This window comes from Oryx dammah, unplaced genomic scaffold (assembly GCF_014754425.2).
Source record: "Oryx dammah isolate SB20612 unplaced genomic scaffold, SCBI_Odam_1.1 HiC_scaffold_2, whole genome shotgun sequence".
Taxonomy (NCBI): Eukaryota; Metazoa; Chordata; class Mammalia; order Artiodactyla; family Bovidae; genus Oryx; species Oryx dammah.
In genome coordinates, this window is record NW_024070186.1 from 184,145,260 (window position 1) to 184,166,390 (window position 21,131).

Consider the following 21,131-nt stretch of genomic DNA (forward strand, 5'->3'; position numbering starts at 1 on the left):
CATTTCATGTCACACACACACACATAGCCAGTTGTGCTCAGAACATTTTACTCCTTCTGACCCCCCACCTCAGATGCATGTTGGAGCCCAGTTCCGGTGGGGGCTCAGTCCTCCGGAGTCCAGGAGTCAGGGCTCAAGGGGGGCATGGCAGCCAGTGAGGCAAGATTGGGGCCTTTTTTGTCCTTGAAAACCTGCTGCCCAGAGGCAGCCCCAGGCTTCCCTGGTGGCTCAGATGGAAAGAATCCGCCTGCAATGCAGGAGATCAGGGTTTGATTCCTGGGTCAGGAAGATCCCCTGGAGAAGGGAAATGGCCACTCACTCCCGTGTTCTTGCCTGGGGAATCCCATGGACAGAGGAACCTGATGGGCTACAGTCCATGCGGCTGCAAAGAGTTGGACACAACTAAGTGACTTACACACTTCAGAGGCAGCCCTGGCCCAGAAGACAGGAAGAGGGTGAAGTGATGGGGCTCATAAGACAGAGCAGGTGAGGTACTGAGCCAGTCCTTCTTCAGTAGCCGTCAGCTGGCCAGTCTTCTAGAAATGGGTGGGGAGCCAGGGCCCATTTTCGTAGCAGAGGGTCCTTGGGGGCTCCATAGGAGCCCAGCAGATAGGCTTGTGGACAGCAGATGGAAGTGACCAGAGGTTCTAGCCAGTACCACAGGCAGTAAACTCCTGGAGCGGAGGTACCTGTCCCAAAGAACAATCCAGAATAGTGGGCTCAGAGTTCAGGATAGTGCCTTGAACTCCCACAGGGTCCTGGGAGGAGGGAGTGACTCAAGTCAGGCCCTGGGCCCAGAGTGTCCCAGGTGGGGCCTAACACGGGAACAGCATCCGTCCTTGGGTGTGATGTGGAGGTCTCAGAAGCAAAGCAGCTCCCAGGCGTGAGTAGCTCAGTCCTCATGCAGTGGGCGGAGGAGGCCCAGGGTCAGGCCAAGTGGCAGCAGAAGGATGGGCCCCACCAAGCCCTGTGCTGGGGCAGAGTTGAAACCCTTGTAGTGGCTGCAGAGGTGGCCGTCGGGCTGGGACTCCTCCATTTGCGGCACCACCTGAGGCTGGAGCTCCGTCACTTTGTAGTGAATCCAGGAGGCATAAACGGAGGTCAGGGTATAAACACCAGGCCTGTTAGGGGCCCCACAGGCATCACCCCAGCTTACGATGCCTGCCAGGTACCAGCGGCCTGCCACTGGGCAGGAAAGTGGGCCCCCAGAGTCACCCTGAGAAGAAAATCCACACAATAGCTTTCAGGTAGGGACCCCAGGCCTCCAACCATCCAGGCCAAACCCCCTCAAGCCCTCATCTCCCAAGACACACCTGTCTCCCCCATTCACCCGGACCCCCATTTACCTGGCAGGCGTCCTTGCTCCCATTCACGTAGCCAGCACACAGCATATCCTGGTCGATTAGGTGGGGCTCCCCAGGCTTGGCATTGATATTGTATAGGCAGTTACAGGTCTCACGACTGATCAGCGGTACCTCAAGTTGCTGCAGTGGCCGGGGGTTCGGGAGGCTCACTGTGGGGGACGAAAGATGCTTACCCAGGGTCTCCTAGCCTGAGTCAGCTCCCCTCTGTGTCTCTAGATGTCAGCCCTGTCCCTCACCTGAGGGCGCCACATGGCCCCAGCCAGTGACAATGCACTGGAGGCCATTGGGGAAGGAGGCGTTGGCCGCGGGGAGGCAGATAGGCCGGATGTAGCGGGAGAAGGTGACGGAGCTGCTGAGCTGGAGGAGCGCAATGTCTCCCATGGAGCCCTCGTGGGAATATTTCTCGTGGGAAATGACCTGGGCCACCCCGCGGACCTGGGTGTCAGTGCTGTAGTAGTCCAGCTGGTGGGCGCCCAGCTTGACCTCGTATTCTTCTATCTTGTTGTCACTGCAGGCAGAGGGGTGAAGGCAGAGCAGCTGACCTTTTGGGTCCCACTCTGCATCCTAGTTGTATCCTGTGACCTGTGACCTCTGGCCTTCACTCCTGACAGACCCTTAACAGGCTTTATTGATACCTCCTAGATCCAACCCAAGAACCCCCAGTCTGACCTACATTGATCCTTGAGTCTTGACCCCCGCCCTACTTCCCCACCCTGCCCCCCACCCCGTGGGTACCTTGGGAAGCAGTGAGCAGCCGACAGCACCCACTGATTGGACACGAGAGAGCCACCGCACACGTGGGTGCCGTGGTGGTTGATGCTGACCTGCCAGGGCCACTGGCCGCGGGCTGCAGTGGTGCCACCTGTGATGCGTCCTTGAGGGACCATACCACAGGAGTCTGCCGGGAGAGGAAGGGGAGAGGGTCAGGACCTCTGGAGCCACCAGACCACTTCCTCACCCGACACAGCCCAGGAAGTCTGGTTTGGAGCTTCAGGGGTGAGTTCACAGAAGCCAGCGAGGCTTTGTCCCCATCCCCCAGCTCACCAGTCACCTGCTGTCCTCGATCCAGTGGCTCATTAAAGGGCTCACCCAGCCTCTGTCCTCTCGGGCCTTCCTGCCTTCCATCTGATCGACTCCTTACACATCTGGCCAGTTCACACCACTGCTTAAATCCTTCCCTGGCTCCATTCTGCCCTTAAGAGAGATTCCGGCCCTCTCATGGCGCTGCCGTCCACTCCGCCAACAATCTGGACACTCACTGTCACATCGGGCCACACACTAGACCTCAGACCTTTGCTTACTCAGATCACTCCACCTAGGGTAGTCTTCCTCATCCCCACTTCTATTTGAAATGTGAAATGGTGATACTTTGGCCCCCTGATGGGAAAAGCTGACTCACTGGAAAAGACCCTGATGCTGGGAAAGACTGAAGGCAAAAGCAGAGGATGAGATGGTTAGACATCAATGGACATGAATTTGAGCAAATTCTGGGAGATAGTAGATAGAGGAGCCGGGAGTGCTGCAGTCCATGGGGTTGCAAAGAGTCGGCCAAAAGTTAGCAACTGAGTACAATAACAACAACTTCTATTTGCCTATAGAGGTGGTTCAAATACCAGAGCCTCTGAAGTCTGCCATCACCCTGCTGGCTGATAGGTGATGCCTCAGAGCTCCCAGGGTCTGTGCTTCCTGGACAGGGCTGTTCGCATTCTCACTGTCTACTTCAACCAACCAACTTGGGCATTCCCTAGGGGCAGAGACGAGGGCAGACTCACACGTCCCCAGTGCTGGGCACACAAATGGAGTCGTGGATGTGTTGAACAAATGAACAGAACAGCCTGGATCCCAGGGTGTGAGCGTCTCATTTCATTTCCAGAACAGCCCCACCCCTGTGAAGGCCACTGTTTGGAGCAGGACCCAAATGCCCTTCACAAAGTCACCTTCTCAGGTGCAGGGAAAACCACCCAGCCAGGCTCCTCCCCATCTCCTCGTAAAAAGGACAATAGCTACCATTTAGAGACCAACAGTTCAAGCAATGCCAGGCCCTGAAGGGGCTTTCACTTCCTTCATCTTCCTGACTCCTCAAGCAACCCCAGGAGGTAGATAGAATTGACTTCATTTTATTTTGGCTGGCGCTGCATGGTCTGTGGGATCCTAGTTCCCCAACCAGAGATCAAACCGGGCCCTTGACGGTGAAACCACAGCGTCCTAACCATTGGATCGCCAGGGAATTCCTTCAACTTCATTTTAGAGGTGAGGGGACTGGCCGGGTGAGACATAGCCGGTACATGGTGAAGCAGGGACTGCCAAGCAGGCTGACCCTTGGTTTGTCACCCTCAAAACAACCCACCTTTGGACTCAGACCTGACTTCAAATCCCAGCGCAGCCACTTCCTGGCTGTGTGCCGTTGGGCAAGTCACTTATCTGCCCGTCACTGTCTTAAAGATTGAGGCTATCGTCCCCGCCTCAAGTGCTACCAGGGATCTAAATAAGACAACAGGAGTGGACGAAACAGCTTTGCAGAAGAGAGGGTCAGGTGCTCCAATGCGCCGTGGAAATCTGAACCCCTGGCCCCACCCCTCACCTTCCCCTCCCCCATTCCTCCCAGGTGAGCCTCACCTTCGGCCACCACGGCTCCTGGAGGGAGAGAGAAAGAGGGAGGGGTAAGCAGGGAAGCCTCTAGAATTCAGACCCCAGGCCCCCCCACCCCTCACCCTAGCCCCAGGAGACCAAAGCTGAGGAGACAGGCCAAGAGCCAGCGAGGCTGAAGATGGGGGTTCTTGAGCCCAGAATAAGGGACGTGCCTCTGAAAAGGCTTATACGCTTGGCCCCAGTGCACTTGCCTCCTCCCCTTCCCACCCTTGCCAGCCCCATGCTCCCTGCCTGCGCCCACACTCACCTATCCCATTCCGGAATAATCCAAGCAGAAGCACAGTGGCCACAGCCTCCAGCCACCTGGGCCCCAGGCCCAACCTCCTGGCCATGGCCCAGGACCAGGTGCCCTGGGCACCCAGGGAAAGGGACCTCAAAGCCAAGAGGTAGGGGCTCAAAGGCAAGCTCCCGGTGTCGGGATCGCGGAAGGAAGCAGAAGCAGGTGTCCAAGGCTGGCTTCTAAGGTAGGAAGCGAGCGCAAGGGAAATCCTGGGGTCTCTGCAGCCGGGCAGTGAGGACCGGTCTTCAGATCGCCCTGGGTTCGCACCGACCTTCCTTCCGGAGTGGCAGCTCCAGGAAAGGGCACCTACCTGCCTGCCCCGCCCCTGGCCCCGCCCCCCCCAACTCCCGCCGCTCATCTCCACTGGCCTCTCTCACCAGACTAGGCTGTGTGTGTGTGTGTGTGTGACCCCTAGGCTGTGTGTGTGGGGGGCAGGAAGGTGGGGGGGGGGGGGGTGGGGGGGGGAGAGCTGTTGTTTAAGCAGCCCCAGGCAGGGCTGGAAACCTGGATGGCTGGATTCCTGACCCAACTGCTCTTGGGCCCAGGTCGTTCAGATCTCCCATACCTGTTATGCCCCCTCAGGGCCTGGCCTGGCCTGGCCTCTGTTATCTTACTGCTCCCTCCTTCCCTCCTGAAGCCGGCTGTCTGAGCCCCGGGACACCCGGCTCTGCCCTGGGGCTAGGGCTCTTCAGGCCCTACTGTGGAGCCTGAAACCTCATCTGCATGTGGTGAGGTGTGGTGATGTGTCCGGGGATGCTCATCATTCCATACATATTTATTGAGAGCCTAATATGTCCCAGGTACAGGAGACAAAGCGGACACCGTCCTGCCTTCCCTGAGCTCATGATGAAGTTGAGGTGACAGACCTGAATCACAGGATGATACAAGCAATTACAGAATAACTTCAGATGAGGCTGGAGATGGAGAAAGAAGCGCGGGGCGGGACGGGGCGGGGGGGGGGCGGCTCTGGAGGCCATTGACAGGAGCCCGACCCAGGCTGGCATCAAGAAGGGCTCCTCAAGAAGGTGCCTTTCAAACTGAGACCTCAAAGGCTTTTGAAAAGGTGTTAACAAGGCAAAGATGGGGAAGGGTGGTCCAGGTGAAGGGTCCTCTAGTGGAGGGTGCAGGGGGCCAATGTGCCTGGTCTGGGAAGTCAGTTGTTTCCTCTGTGACTGTAGAAATTCGGGCAACTGGGAATGTGTGTTGACTTCAAGCTTTAGAAAAAGAGAGCCCCCACTTGCCCACCTTCCTTCCCTGAGACCAGGCATCTGGCTCTCTGAGCCAGGACTTTACGGTCCAGGCTGGAGGGCAGGGAATTCCTTGACTGGGAAAGGGGATGAGACTGACTTGGGAAGGAGTCTAAGCTGAGGTGGAGAAGGCAAGACGCTGGACATGATGGGTGGGTTTGGGTAGAGAATGGGGCCTATTAAATGTTTATGGAGGATGGCATATGTGTGACTGACTGGGTATGGGGAACAGATAAGGGTATATGTCCCTATGGAGACAGATTCAGGGGAGTATTCTCTTTGGGATCTGGCAGCTAAAGATAAGCCAGGCGCCAGAATTCCCTGGTGGTCCAGTGGTCAGGACTCTGTACTTCTACTGCAGGAGGTGGTCATGGACAGGTGAACTAAGATCCCTGAATGCTAGGTAGCACAGCCAAAAAAAAAAAAAAAAAAAAAGCCATGTGCTTTAAGAACTTCTGTCCAGGGTCTTTCCTAGTGGTCCAGTTAACCACTGGAAGAATCTACCTTCCAGCGAAGGGGTGCAGGTTTAATCCCTGGCCAGGGAATTGAGATACTACATGGCGTGGTGGCAACTAAGCCCAGGCACCCCCACTACCGGACCCTCGACCTCTAGAGTTTGTGCGCCATAACTAGAGAGAAGTCCACGCACCACAGCAAAGAGTCTGTGTGCTGCGACTAAGACCTGGCTCAGCCAAAAAGAAAAGATCCTCTGTCCATCTCGTCAGCCCCTCAATCTTTCAAGAACTTCCAGCTTTCCTATAGGTCTCCCCCTACCCTCTGCCTAGTCAACCTTCTGCTGCATATGAGTGACTCAGCCATCTGCTCATACCCTTTGCTGCAAAGTGACTCCAGCCTCAGAGGTGCCCTCAGTGGGGGGTAGCAACCATTGCTACCCTTAGCGGCTGGTTTCCACCCCAAGCAACCCTTCTGCCCTATATGGGTCTTCCTTTGCTTTTATTCTGTGCTAGAACATCATCTCCTCTGGGGCTTTCTCCTGACCCCCAGTCCACGTGTTCCCCACCATGCTGGGAGCATTTCATGGGCTTGTCAAGGCCCCAGCCATGTTGCTCCATGCAGTGCGGGGGTCATAGTTCCCTGGTCAGGGATGGAAGCCACAGCCCCTGCAGCGGAAGCGCAGAGTCCCGAATTAGCTGGAGTTAGCCAGGAGTCAGTAGTTAGCAGGAAACGTGGTTGAATTAATACATGGAGGTACGCTGGCTGTGGCTTCCCTGGTGGCTTAAGATGGTAAAGAATCTATCTGCAATTTGGGAGACCGGGGTTGGATCGCTGGGTTGGGAAGATTCCCCTGGAGGAGGAAATGGCAACCCACTGCAGTATTCTTGCCTGGAGAATCCCACAGACAGAGGAGCCTGGTGGGCTACAGTCCATGGAGTAGCAGAGTCGACACAACTGAGCGACTAACACACACACACACACACACACACACACAGAGGTTAGTGATGGGAAGAGGCTGTGAGATGTACAGATGAAGGACTCATGATGGGGTCCAGACCCTGGGGGCTTTGGGCAGGATGTGGTGGGCCCTTGAAAGGTACAAATGTGGTGTGTGTACGAGGACACAGGAGGCATACACTCTGGGACACCATTCATCAGGGCTTGTATATGGGGGAGGCTCCCCGTGGGTGCAGAATATGACAGACCCCGGACTCCCAGACCCCTGGACTCTCCCGCTGACCCTCACCCTCAGTCCTTCTTGGTCTCGATGGGGAGGGGCAGCAGGGCCAAGGCTGAGGTGGCCAGCAGGTGTCGGGGACGCTGATTCCACTGGGGATGTGACACACACCCAGCTGGCCACCCAGCCTCCCCGCCCTGGGGCAGGAATGAAGGACAGCTGCCACCTTATCGGAGACACATTTCCTGGTTGCCCACAGCCTGACTCACAGAGGCCTAGGAGGGAGAGGCCCAGCCCTGGGGCCCCCCAGCCCCCTCAGCCTGCCTCCAGCCGTGCCACAAGGCCACGTGTCTGTGTTTACGTGTTTATTGTCCGCTGGCTCCCGCTGCCCTCGAATGCCAGAGCCCGAAATAGCTGGGCACTGAAGCCCAATTATCCGAAGCCGCTGCAGTCTAGGTGGGTGGAGCGCTCCAGAGGTTCTGGGTAAGGGAACGGGAGCCGGTTGGGCTACATTCCAGCCTCACTGGGCGGGAAGTGGAAGGTGGAAGGGGGTGGGGGAGGTGAAGGGGAGGTAGCCCAGGGCCCTGGGGGCCGGGGAGGTGGGGGGGGGGGCTCAGCCCTGGATCAGGGGGGTCAGAAGCAGCAGGAAAAGAGCAGCCCGCGGGGAACCTGAGGCCTTGGCCATGTCAGGGGGACAGAGATCACTGCCTTCAGGGAGCCAGTGGGGGAGGCCGCCTGCGGGTAGAAAAGGTGCCTCCCCCACTGTCTGGGAGATCCAGGCCTCTTCAGGGCCAGTGGCAGCAAACAGCTCCCGGCTGCCTCGAACAGCCATGCCCACGAGGACCCAGGAGCCTCCCTCAGTCTGGCACAGGAGCGGAGGTGCCGAGGTTACCTGCAGCATCAGGGCCAAGACCAACAGGGCCCCTTACTCTTCCTTCTGGTCCCCTGCGCCTCCTAGGACCCAGTCACAAACCACTGTTCCTCTCCATCCTCAGGCATCTTGGCCCCTGGTCTCTCCTGAGGTCCAGTCAGAAAGGACTGCATCTTCCCATCTGAAACCCAGCACCTACGAAGCCCCACCCTGCTCTCCCCCTGGCGTCCAGCTGCCCAGCACAGCCTCGGCCCTGACCAGGCCAGGATACCCAGGCCCTGTACCTCACATCTGTCCTCTTGCCCCTCTGCATACAGGACACACAGAGTTCCAGGAGGCAGAAGGCCTTGATAGAGGCAGTGGCAGAGTCGCGGAGTCAAGATGGAGACAGCCGCAGCCACAGGGACTAGAGACAGGAAGGAAGGTTGTCCCAGGCATTCTGCCATCCTGTCCCTTCTCATCCCCAGGACCCAGGGCTCTCACCTCGATCCTGGGGGTCCTTCCAGCCCAGTACCCAGCAACTGGCCCCCAGGGGGGTACCCCCTGGGTGAAGGCAGATGGGCAAGGCTGATGGGGAGGGCTCCACTCGGGAGCTCAGCTCCAGGAGGGCTAGTGGGGGCCGCAGTCCCAGGTGCCGGGGCAAGCGGATGCTGATAACCAACCGGGACACCCGGTGGCTCTGGGGGAGGGGGCTGGCCCCCGCCCGGCCCAGGTCCACTTCAATATAAGGCACCGTCGTAGAGCCCGGCCTGCAGAAACAACGTCCAGGGTCACTTCCTGATCCCCTCATTGCGGATGAATCCTTCCCAGCCCAGGGGAAAGCGTGGAACCAATGTCCAGGGTCATTCCACTAACTCCTTCATTAGCCCTCCTTTGAAATCTCTCTTCTGTCTCAAAACACTTCAAGCAATTCCTGGTGCAATAAAAGCCCTAAAGGGAGAACAGCCCGCTACTGTCCTTTGGCCCCTCTCCCAGTGTCTCCCTCTTGCCAGGAAGATGGGTGAGACCCACCTGAGGACACAGTGAGTGGCTGCCAGGACCCAGCCTGGGGCCACGAGGATGCCAGCGCAGACTCGCTCTCCAGCGACATGCACCTCTGCCAGCCAGGGCCACAGGACCCCCATCGGAGCCGGCTCTGGCCGCAGGCCACAGGCTAGGGAGAGGAGATGAGCCCCTCAGTGGGGACCCCGCAGCTGACCCTCAAAGCCCCTACCATGGATCTAAGCACCCCCAGGAGCCCCAAAGCCCCAAAGCCCCCTCCTCACCACCATTCTCTGTGTGAGGGGGACAGGTGTGTGCCTCAGTCTCCTCCCCCTCAGGTCCCCAGTCCCAGGCCAGCTGGTCCTCCAGGTAGGCCCCCCGAGTCACATGGCTGATCCATGGACCGTGGGTCTGCAGTGGGTAGAAAATTCTGGGACGCAGGCAGTCACTGGGCAAGTCTCTGATTCCAGCCAGGAACCAGGTCCCCTCTTCCCGGCACAGCAGGCTCCAATGAGAGTAGTTCTGTAGCAAGAGGGTATGTGTGTTAACAGCCTTTACGCGCGTGTGTCAGTTGATGAGGGGACAGCAAAAGTCCTGGAGCCTCCCTGGACTCCAAACTGTCCCGTACTCGGACACAAAAATCCCACCTCCTCCAAGTCAGGCTCCAACACTAATCTGAGTAAGAAGGCTGCCCTCACTTTAGGATTCTCTTTAAACCAAGAGGAGTTAAAAAGTCCCACGGTCTTGGCAGGTCTTGGCTGCTCCCCAAAAGGCTTCCAGGATCAGGCCCCGCCTTAACCCGGTCTCCGCCCCCACAGCGCGGCTCCCGGTTCCCCGCCCCTCCCTGGCCCCGTCCCGCCCCCGCCGCTCACCCAGCAGCTCCCCTCTGCCTCCTCCTCCTGGTAGGCGGGGCAGAGCGCCTGCGGCGGCTCTCCTGGCGGCGGCACTGACGCCCCCTGGCGGCCGTACAGGCAGTGACACCACCAGGCGCCCAACAGCTTCGCCTCAAGCAGCGAGCTGGCTCCGGGCGCGGGTTCTGCGAGAGAAGGGGAGGGAACCAGCGCTCCCGCCGCGTCCGGCCCTGGTTCCGCCCCGCCCGGCCGGCGCCGGGCCCCTGCTCACCCGCGCGGCCCCAGCGAGCCAGGCGGCAGCGGCTCCCTGGCAGGAAATAGTGTTCCGGGTGGGGTAGACACACTGGCCGCGGGGCCGCGCTCAGGTTCACGGGCGCGCGCAGCTGCAGCAGCGCCAGGTTCGAGGCGTCGTCCCACGAGGCGTTCTCGTGTGGCACGAGGCGCGCCACCTGCTCCGCGCGGGGGCGCGAGGGCAGTTGCACGCGCCAGTAGTCCAGGTCGCTGGGCGAGCGGGCTGAGCTGATGTGACTGCGGGATGGGGAGACTGGGAACATGAGCTGGACCCTGCAAGCTCAGCTCTAAACCTCCACCCTTGGCTTAGAGTCTGGGTCTCTAGGCAAGATTCTGCATCTCCTTCCCCCACCCCTCCGCCCAATCCTGGGTCGAATTTGTATTACCCCTGTATTTGCCCAAGAGAGACTGGGACCCTGATTTTTGAGCTGGATCATACACCTCCATTGGGACCCCACACCCCTACCCCTATCCTACCCAAGGGAATGGCTGGGGCCAGTTAGATAGTATCTCAGACTGAGCAAGAATCTGCCCAAGACTGGGTTTTCACTCACCCTGGAAAGCAACTGGCAGGTGCCAAGACCCAGCTTTCAGACACCAGTGCCCCATAGCAGGGTCTGGATCCTGGGACCATCACCTGGGCTTCCCAGGGCCAGGCCCCTGGCCTCGGGGCTTTCCCACACTCTGAGGGGTGAGAGGCCTGAGTCAGAGGGCCTCCTGAACCCAGGCAGTTTCCACCTGAACTCAAATCTCCCAGATCCAGCTGACATCTAGGGGTCCTGCCTTCCTCACCTGGCAGGGCGATGGTGCAGTTCTCATTCGTGGGCTCGGGGAGGCCTGACTGGGCCTCCGGGGACTGGGTGGGGAAGGCAGGCCCAGGCTCTGAGCCCAGCACCTGTTCCCTTATCCATGCCTCATAGGGAGCAACAGCAGTGAAGACTCCGGGGCGGTTCCTCCGTCCACAGCCAAAGCCAAAGCTGGTGATTCCCGCCTGGAACCATCGGCCACCTTCCTTGCAGACCAGGGGCCCCCCAGAGTCTCCCTGATGACAGATGACTCAGTGTCGCTGGGTCAGCCCAGGGACCTACCAGCTTATCTTGGACCACTTCTTCTTTTTGGTCCTACACACAGTCACGTTCTCCTGGAAATCTACGTGGGCTGTGCCTTGTTCTCTGTGACCCCTACAGCTCTGAGCAGGAGAAAGCCTTGTAGAACAGAAAGGCTGATGAGGAACCAAAGCCAAGAGCACCAAGCTAATGCAGTAAAGGCCACATCTGAGAGGCCTGCCGGTCTCATTCAGAGCCAAATGATTCCTCAATAAATTGTTAAACCCTGTCTTTGGTTTCTAAGCTGTTAGAATTCCTTGTTAAACTGTTAAAGTAAATTGGAGGCACTTCCCTGGTGGTCCAGTGACTAAGAGTCCTTGCTTCGAATGCAGGGGACCCGGGTTCAATCCCTGGACAGGGAACTAGATTGAAGATCCCCAGTGAACTAAGAACCCGTGCAGCCAAAAAAAAAAGTAAATCAGAGATGTCAGCATTCAGGAGGAAAAGGCTGTTAGAAAAGCACCAAGAAAGGACGGTTTGTAGAAAATTAAGGAGGAAGAATTACAAGAAACAGACATTAAAACAAAGGTTCTGGGACCGTTTACTGCTGGGGCATTGTCCCTAAGATATGACTATAATCCAGGTCAGGCATCTCTGTGACCTGAGGAAGGTTACAGAGAAAGCTCAGAATTATCCAGAACTGTACTGTCCAATATGATACATGTGCTAGCCCCTGTGACTATTTGAATTAATTAACATTTAATAAAATTAAAAATTCATTTCCTCAATCACATTAGCCACCTTTCAAATGTTCAATAATGTACGGGATAAACCAACACAATATTGTAAAGCAATTATTCTTCAATTAAAAATAAATAAGTTAAAAAAATGTTCAATAGCCAGTGTGGCTAGTGACTATAATGCTGGACAGTACAGATAGAAAAACATTTCTATCATCATAAGTTTTATTGGACAGCAGCACTGGTCTAGAGGAAGCTGAGTTGTTGGCAATCCTGTTCGAGAGGCAGGGATTATGTCCATAGGTTCTGGAACCTCATAACTGGGTGCTGTGCTGTGCTTAGTCACCCAGTCGTGCTGACTCTTTGAGATCCCATGGACTGTAGCCTGCCCAGCTCCTCTGTCCATGGAATTCTCCAGGCAAGAATACTGGAGTGGGTTGCCATACCTTCCTCCGGGCAATCTTCCCAACCCAGGGATCGAACCCAGGTCTCCCACACTGCAGGCAGATTCTTTACTGACGGAGCCACCAGGAAAGCCCAAGAATATTGGAGTGGGGAGCCTATCCCTTCTCCAGGGGAATTCCTGACCCAGGAATTGAACCGGGTTCTCCTGCATTACAGGCAGATTCTTTACCAGCTGAGTTACCGGGGAAGCCCAAACAGAAAGGTCCCACTGAGACATGAACTTGGATCGCTGGATTCAGAGTCTGGAGTGCTCACCATTACACCACGGAATCCCCTTTTTCATAATTGGGAGGGACCCTGAAATCAATTGGGAGGGACCCTGAAAATCATCAAACCTGAATTCCCATCACCACCATGCATGCTTGAGTGCCGTCAAAAATGTGTGCCGTTTGAGGAACATTTCTGGGGACAATGGTTAAAATATATCATGTTTTGGCCTTCAGCCCATTATCCAGAAAATTCCCTTCTGTGAAGGATTAATTCACTTTTAAAAAGAACTATTTGTTGAGTATCCACTAAGTAATAGGTCCTGTGCTCTAGGCTACGGTATGGGATAATTGCCTGGAGAATCCCATGGTCAGAGAAGCCTGGTGAGCTACACAGTCTATAGAGGTGATGACTGAAGCAACTTAGCATGCATGTGCAAGGACCAGACCTTGTTCTAAATCCTTTTTGGTGGTGGTTTAGTTGCTAAGTGGGGTCCAGCTCTCAAGATCCCATGGACTATAGTCCATCAGACTCCTCTGTCCATGGGATTTCCCAGACAAGAATACTGGAGTGGCTTGCCATTTCCTTCTCCAAGGGATCTTTCCGACCCAGGGATCGAATCCATGTCTCCTGTATTACAGGCGGTCTCCTGCACTGCAAGCGAATTCTTTACCACTGAGCCATCAGGGATTCCAGAAATACTTTTTACATGTACAAATTTATTTAATCATTATAACCTCCTGACGAGCTCACAAGCAATGGCGCTGAGCTTCTAAACTGGACATCCACTGCACAATACTGCCCATTAATAATAGTGGCCATTTGTTGAGCCCCAAGTTCTGTCCATTTATAATGCTCACATCGATCCCTTCTGCTGGCAATCTTGCCCCCTTTTTGCGGATGACATTCAGAAATATGAAGAGGGAGGATTAGTCTATTGCTCACACTGCTTCCTATTGGTTAGGGCTCTGCCTAACCCTGCAGGCAGGTGCAGGCGCCTCCCTCACCTGGCAGGTGTCCCTGCGGCCTTCTGGGTAGCCGGCGCATAGCATCCCTGGCAACAGCTGGAGAGTGAGATTGAAGGGGCCAGGCCGGCTGTAGAGACACTGACAAGCAGCTTCTCCCAGCAGCCTCAGCTCCGCTTCTTGCAGCACCCAGGGGAGAGGCAGGGGGTCTGTGGCCAGAACCAGAGAAGAAAGCTGTGAGGCAGGGATGCAGCCCTCTCTTCCCCAGGGCTTAGCCTGGTACCCTCCGGGGCTCTCCTGGACATGTCTGTCCCCATGCGCCATGGCACGAATCAATGCACATGAGTCTGAGCAAACTCCGGGAGTTGGTGAAGGACAGGGAAGCCTGGAGTGCTGCAGTCCTTGGGGTCCCATAGAGTTGGACATGACTGAGCGACTGAACAATAACGGCTAGGTCCCCTGCAACTGCCTTCTGGGCATCTCTGTCTCCTTGCACCATGGCATTTAAACCCACCACATCCAAAATCAGTGTCCCCTCCGGCTCCTCTCCGCTCTTCTCCCGACATCATCATCGCAGGAATGGCCCCATCAAGTACCCGGGGAGGGACCCACTTGGTAGGCTCCACCCCCCCAATCGCCCACCTCCTGAGACACCCCCCTTTTCCACTCACCCTCCTCCTGGACGTCCCCCCAGCCGGTGGCCCAGCAGGCGGTGCCGTGAGCAAAACGGTGCGAGGCTCGGGGCAGGCAGACGGGCCGTACGGAGGGGCCCAGCCTGGCGGGCGAGGCCAGGCGCAGCAGGGCCACGTCGGCGCCCCGTTCCACGCTGCTGTAGTTGTCCGGCACCAGGATGGCGGCCACCGCGCGGACTTGCGCGTCGTCCAGGGGCCCGTCCTGCGAGTGCACGCCCAGCACCACCGACCACTCGGCCGCGGGCTCCAAGGTCCCGTTCCTGCGCCGAGGCAGGAAGGGGGTCAGGTGGACCCGAGGGAGCGGGCAGACCCTCGTGGGGTGGGGGCTCGGAGTCAGGGAAAAGGTGGGGTCAGCCAGACCCCAGGAGGGGTGCGTCCCATCTAGATTTAGGGCTGGGGCGATCGGGGTTGAGCTAGCTTCGTGAAAGGGGGAGGAGCGAATGCGATTTGGAGGTGTTGGGGCGGAGAACTGGAAAGATGGAATTCAGATTCGGATAGTTGGTGGGGTGACGAGGCGAGTCCGCTGGCTGCCTCCCCAGATAGTCAGAACCCGGATACCCCGCAGAGCACTTAGCGTCAGGAGGGTGGGGAGGCAGGGGCGGCCGGGCTCCAAGTTAAGCTTGGGTCCGCGAGGTCCAGCTGCCGGTCGGGCTCGGAGAGGGACTGGACGTGCGCGAATACTCACGTCACGAAACAGTGAGCAGCCGAGAGGACCCAGGAAGGGGCGATGAGGGAGCCTCCGCAGATGTGGCCCCCGCCATGATGCAGGCTCACCTGCCACGGCCAGGTGCCCGGCTGAGAGTCTGAGCCCCCCACGATTCGGGCAGAGGGCTCGGGGCGACCGCAGTCTGCAAGGGGTATCGTGGAGGTCATCGCCTGTCCCTGCCCCCCACGCCGGAGGCCCAGGTAACTCAGGACAAAGCCCCATCGCCCACTCCCCTTAGTTTGCAACCGCCCCCCCCCCCCCCCCCCCCCCCCTCGCCCCCGCGAAAGAAACAAACAGAAGTTTTGCATTTTTAAGTTTCTGATCACTTCCACCTCTCATCACCTTTCGTTGTTCAGTCTCTAAGTCCTGTCTGATTCTTCGAGACCCTATGGATTGCAGCACTCCAGGCTCCCCTGTCCTCCATTATCTCCCAGAGTTTGCTCAGATTCATGTCCATTGAATTGGTGATGCTCACTAACCTCATTGCCTAGCCAACCTTAACTTCTTTTAAGATCTGAGGTTCCTCCCCACCCCGATTCCTTACCCAGATCTTCAGGTTCTTCTTGAGTAGGACTGAGAGCTGGCAGTCAGAGGGGGTAAAGAGAGGAAAATACTGGTGACCTCCAGCTCTTGACAATGCCCAGCCCCCACCTTCCTGCTTTCTTCTTCCCCAATTCCTTGCTCTCTCAGCTGCCCTGCCAGCACCCAGGCTACCCGTCCCATCTTTTCTGCCTCTGCTGGTGATGTTCCCCCAGTGGCACTGCCTTACCTGAGTCCTGGAAGGCTCCCGGGATGGGGCTGATGGCTGGAGAGATGGAGGCAGGAAGAGGCTGGAGACCTACAGTAGGACGATGTGCCCTCCATGGCCCCCTCCCCCAAAACTTTGCAAGTACTCCATCTCCCCATGGCACCCAGACCTCCATGCCCCCTCTTCTCATAGGCTATTCCTCTTGCCCCTCCCGACACCTCACTCTCATCTTCTTCTGGTGTCCTCCTCTGACATCCTACTTCCCAGGTAGACCCCTGGAGTCCTGCTTTCCAGCTCCCCAGAGGCTAGGACCCAGGCCCTTTGCAGCCATGCCCTGTCCCCTGAGCTTACCAAGGATCACAAGCGGGAGAAGCAGGTGCTGGGACATGGTCCGTTTGAGTCAGCTGGAGGCACGGCGATGGGTGAAGATCCACTCCCTGCCACACAGCTCTGTCTCTGCCTTGGCACCCCGTGACTCCTGAGGGTCCAGAAAGAACCCTGCCCTCCCTGGCTGGAGCCCAACTCTGGGAATCCGAGTGGATCTGGGGCTGGAAGGAGGAAGTAGGGAGCCTGAAGGCCCCACCCAGAGCCCTGTGCGCATCTCACGTCTCTAGAGGCCCGGGGTGGGGGTGGGAGGCAGAGGTCATAGCTCCTGGACACCTACTGAGTGGGGGAGGGAGGAGCAGAGAACCCCCAAGGGGGGAAGGGGAGGATGGCCAGAGGCTAGGAGGCCAAAGTCCTGGGTCCCTGGTGAGGCAGGGCTACAGGTCAGCAGTGGCCCTTGGGACAGGGAAGGTGGCCCCTCAGTGGCGTGACTCACCTGAGACTTCATCTCTCTTTGGGGTGCGGCTACCCCAATGGGTTGGCCTTTTGTTCTCACACAGCTCTGGTTACTGGAGTTGCTGGCTAGGTCTGGGACGGGAGCCCCAGGGAATTCAATCCCATCCCAACAAAGGGATCACAGATTCCGGCAGCTTGGGGCAGGGCAGAGGATTCTGGGAGGGGGCTGGGCAGGCTGGTAGGGCCCGAAAAAGGCTCTACCATTCTTTGTGTTAGCGTAAGTACTCTCGGCTGTTGTGCCACTTACTTTGTATGACCTCAGGAAAGTCACTCAACCCAGGTACAGTAGGAGTTGACTTAAGAAATACAATGCTTCAAAGAGGAAACAGGACAGTTTAAGGAAGGAACTATTTATAGATGGTAGGCAGGGAACTGGGCAACCATCAGGGATGGTGAAGCACCTGGGGGCCAGCAATATTGGAGAGCCCCTCCTGAAGAGGCAGAGAGAGGGAGCAGATATTAGAGCTGGGAAAGAGAGAGCTGGGCTGTAGGAGAGGACCAGCCAATAGGAGTGCCTCAGGGGAGAAACAAAAACCTTTATCCCTGGCTCAGCAGGGAGGGAGCTGAGGAAGGAAAGTCCCCACCTCACTCTTCTACCCTTTGGTCACCTGCTGGCTCCTTCCATTACCTGAAACCTACTGGAAGTCAGAGTGCAAGACAGCCCATGATGTGGCCCAGAAAGGTCACCTCTGGGGGGAAATATCAGGATGGAGAAGTATGTGGAGTGGAAATGGAAGGTCAAACAAACAGTATCCACACACATACATCCATTTTCTTATCAATAATATAAACTAGTAACACTACTAACAATACTCCGTTTGTCCAGGGACTTCCCTGGTGGTCCAGTGGCTAAGACTCTGCACTCCCAAAGTTCAACCAGGTTTGAATCCTGGTCAGGGAACTAGATCCCACATAACCCCAACTCTGAGTGTGGTTGCTACAAATAAGAGTTCTCATGATGCAGCTAAAAGAAGCTATGTGCAGCAACTAAGACCCAGCGCAGTCAAATAAATCGATTTTTAAAAAATACTCAATTTGTCCAATTTTCCTAGAAAACAGCAGTCTTCAGTTCAGTTCAGTCAGTCAGTTGTGTCCAACTCTTTGTGACCCCATGAACCACAGCACGCCAGGCCTCCCTGTCCATCACCAACTCCCAGAGGTCACCCAAACTCATGTCCATTGAGTCGGTGATGCCATCTAACCATCTCATCCTCTGTCATCCATCCCCTTCTCCTCCTGCCCTCAATCTTTCCCAGCATCAGGGTCTTTTCAAATGAGTCAGCTCTTTGCATCAGGTGGCCAAAGTACTGGAGCTTCAGCTTCAACATCAGTCCTTCCAATGAACACCCAGGACTGATATTTAGGATGGACTGGTTGGATCTCCTTGCAGTCCAAGGGACTCTCAAGAGTCTTCTCCAACACCACAGTTCAAAAGCATCAATTCTTCTGTGCTCAGCTTTCTTTATAGTCCAACTCTCGCAACCATACATGACTACTGGAAAAACCATAGCCTTGACTAGACAGACCTTTGTTGACAAAGTAATGTCTCTGCTTTTGAATATGCTGTCTAGGGTGGTCATAACTTTCCTTCCAAGGAGTAAGCGTCTTTTAATTTCATGGCTGCAGTCACCATCTGCAGTGATTTTGGAGCCCAGAAAAATAAAGTCAGCCACTGTTTACACCGTTTCTCCATCTATTTCCCATGAAGTGATAAGACCGGATGCCATGATCTTAGTTTTCTGAATGTTGAGCTTTAAGCCAACTTTTTCACTCTCCTCTTTCACTTTCATCAAGAGGCTCTTTAATTCTTCTTCACTTTCTGCCATAAGGGTGGTGTCATCTGCATATCTGAGGTTATTGATATTTTCCCGGCAATCTTGATTCCAGCTTGTGCTTCCTCCAGCCCAGCATTTCTCATGATGTACTCTGCATATAAGTTAAATAAGCAGGGTGACAATATACAGCCTTGACGTACTCCTTTTCCTATTTGGAACCAGTCTGTTGTTCCATGTCCAGTTCTAACTGTTGCTTCTTGACCTGCATCTAGGTTTCTCAAGAGGCAGGTCAGGTGGTCTGGTATTCCAATCTCTTTCAGAATTTTCCACAGTTTGTTGTGATCCACACAGTCAAAGGCTTTGGCATAATCAATAAAGCAGAAATAGATGTTTTTCTGGAACTCTCTTGCTTTTTCAATGATCCAGCGGATGTTGGCAATTTGATCTCTGGTTCCTCTGCCTTTTCTAAAACCAGCTTGAACATCTGGAAGTTTGCAGTTCACATGTTGCTGAAGCCTGGCTTGGAGAATTTTGAACATTACTGGTGTGTGAGATGAGTGCAATTGTGCGGTAGTTTGAGCATTCTTTGGCATTGCCTTTCTTTGGGAGGTCTAGGCAAAGCCTAAGTACTTTTGCTTTTTTGGGAGGTACAGTCCCAGGGTGGCAAGAATTAAGGAAAATGAGAAATGATCAGGGAGAGGAAATGCAAACACAGAGACCCAACAATTGACTGGATTCGACTGATAATCTTGCTGCTGCTGCTGCTGCTAAGTTGCTTCAGTCGTGTCCGACTCTGTGAGATCCCATAGACAGCAGCCCACCAGTCTTCCCCGTCCCTAGGATTCTCCAGGCAAGAATACTGGAGTGGGTTGCCATTTCCTTCTCCAGTGCATGAAAGTGAAAAGTGAAAATGAAGTCGCTCAGCCATGTCCGACTCTTCATGACCCCATGGACTGCAGCCCACCAGGGTCCTCCATCCATGAGATTTTCCAGGCAAGAGTACCGGAGTGGGGTGCCATTGCTTTCTCCAGATAATCTTGCTAAATTTAGCTAATCCATGGTTGGCAATGAAGGTAAATGAGGTGGTGTGAAAATTAATAAAGGGAAACCTCACTGAAATGGAGTTGGGAGGCCAGAAGGAGGAGCTCTCATGCACATATTGGTTATTGTTTTTCAGTCACTAAGCCATGTCTAACTCTTTTGCTCTTTTGCCACCCCAGGGACTGTAGCCTGCCAGGCTCCTCTGTCCATGGGATTTCCCAGGCAAGAATACTGGAGTGGGTTGCCATTTCCTTCTCCAGGTGATCTTCCAGACCCAAGGATCGAACTCGGGTCTCCTGCATTGCAGGCAGATTCTTTATGATCTGAGCCACCAGGGAAGCCCCATGCACACACTCCTTGATGTCTATACAGGTCCCAGCCAGAAGAGACACTAGAGTATTTTGCATCTCCAGCAGAAAGTGACACTACTTTTCTACCCACCAGCAAGAGGAAGAAAGATTTTCTCCCTTCCTGGCAACAGCTCAGCCATTGAGAGCTGATTTTAATGAGTGTCACGCTGGGCAGTTTGTGAGATTTTAGTTGGCTGACCAGGGATGGAACCCGGTTGTCAACAGTGAGAGTGCAGACTCCTAACCACTGGACTGTGTGGAATTCCCTTTAGTGTCTCCTTTAGCTGTATTAATAGAATACAGCTGGATTCCCATATCTGCTTCTGCATCCAGTCTATTGGGTTATCATTGTCAAGAATCCTTTGGAAACCTACAGGGTATACTTAATGTCATGAAAATAGTTCTGCTGTTGGGCACCCCTTGAAAGGGTCTTGGAGTCTCTCCAGGGGTTACCAAGAATACTTGAGAAATACTGCTTAAAGGCAATAATAATTAAAAAAAAAAAAAAGACTAATTCCTGGACTTCCCTGGAAGTCCGATGTTTAAGACTCCACACTTCCAATGCAGGGGGTGTGGGTTCCATCCCTGGGCGGGGAACTAAAATTCTCTGACACAGGATGTACCCCCTCCAAAAGACAATAATTCTTACCCTTTCCCCAACCCAAAAGGCCTGAGGAATGGAACTTACCTCTCTAAATAGGACAGGAACTCACCAAAGCAATGTATATTGTGGGAAGTAGAGGGAACATTTTTCTCTAGGGAGACAGATGAGAATTTCTGGGAGTGCAAGTGCAGTTTGCAAAAGCTGCCTTGGTGATTCTGATAGTTCCTCCACCCCAACATGCCCTAGCTTGAGAATCACTGCTCTAAGTTTCCTAATAGCCAATACAAAGAGGGCAACCCAAGCAACTAGGACAGAATATAAATTTCTCCTGTAGGTCCTCATGGAGAGGACACCTTGGTGTAAGGAAATCTCCCTCAACAGTATCATTCTGGCAAAAACAGCAAGAAGTTTCATAAGGTTGACTTTTATAGTATGGCAGAATGTCAGTCAATAACACCGTGATCAAATATCATCAACAAAATAATTATACAGGGATGCCTCTGGTAAGAGAGGCAGTGCATGGATGCGCGGTTCACTGCTGCTGTATTTGGTGGCGGGGAACGTATAGATCAGCTATTGTATTAGTTTTCTGCTACTGATGTAGCACAATGCCATACATTTAGTTGCTTAAAACAACACAAATTTGCTACCTTACAGTTTTGAGGGTTAGAGGTCTGACAGGGGTTTCTCTGGGCTAAAATCACCAGGTCATCAGGACTAGTTCCTTCCCGGAGGCTCTAAGGGAAAACCCACTTCCTTGCCTTTTCCAGCTTCCAGAGGCTGTA

The 21,131-nt window shown here is 55.0% G+C and overlaps 1 protein-coding gene across 1 annotated transcript; it reads right to left on the reverse strand.

Moving 5' to 3' along the window:
* Positions 1-31: 31 nt before the first annotated feature.
* Positions 32-16,124, reverse strand: PRSS36 (serine protease 36). The gene is made up of 22 exons (XM_040266677.1): positions 16,088-16,124; positions 15,758-15,793; positions 15,533-15,568; positions 14,968-15,130; positions 14,262-14,542; positions 13,633-13,799; positions 10,960-11,209; positions 10,722-10,851; positions 10,148-10,404; positions 9,898-10,061; positions 9,310-9,547; positions 9,056-9,197; positions 8,528-8,793; positions 8,329-8,450; positions 7,792-8,065; positions 7,243-7,370; positions 4,261-4,618; positions 3,981-3,998; positions 2,100-2,262; positions 1,601-1,872; positions 1,347-1,513; positions 32-1,216 (listed from the first exon to the last, which is right to left on the reverse strand). The coding sequence occupies exons 1-22, from the start codon at positions 16,122-16,124 to the stop codon at positions 893-895; spliced, it is 3,993 nt and encodes a 1,330-aa protein (XP_040122611.1). The 3' UTR covers positions 32-892.
* Positions 16,125-21,131: the final 5,007 nt, after the last annotated feature.

Bases quoted from the DNA above. Each gene is read 5' to 3' on its own strand.
- PRSS36 (XM_040266677.1), bottom strand. From the start codon at position 16,124: ATGTCCCAGCACCTGCTTCTCCCGCTTGTGATCCTTG. The intron at 15,569-15,757 runs GTAAGGCAGTGC...TCTGACTGCCAG, and splicing joins GGGAGCCTTCCAGGACTCAG to CTCTCAGTCCTACTCAAGAA. The intron at 14,543-14,967 runs GTGAGTATTCGC...GCCTCGGCGCAG, and splicing joins GCTGCTCACTGTTTCGTGAC to GAACGGGACCTTGGAGCCCG.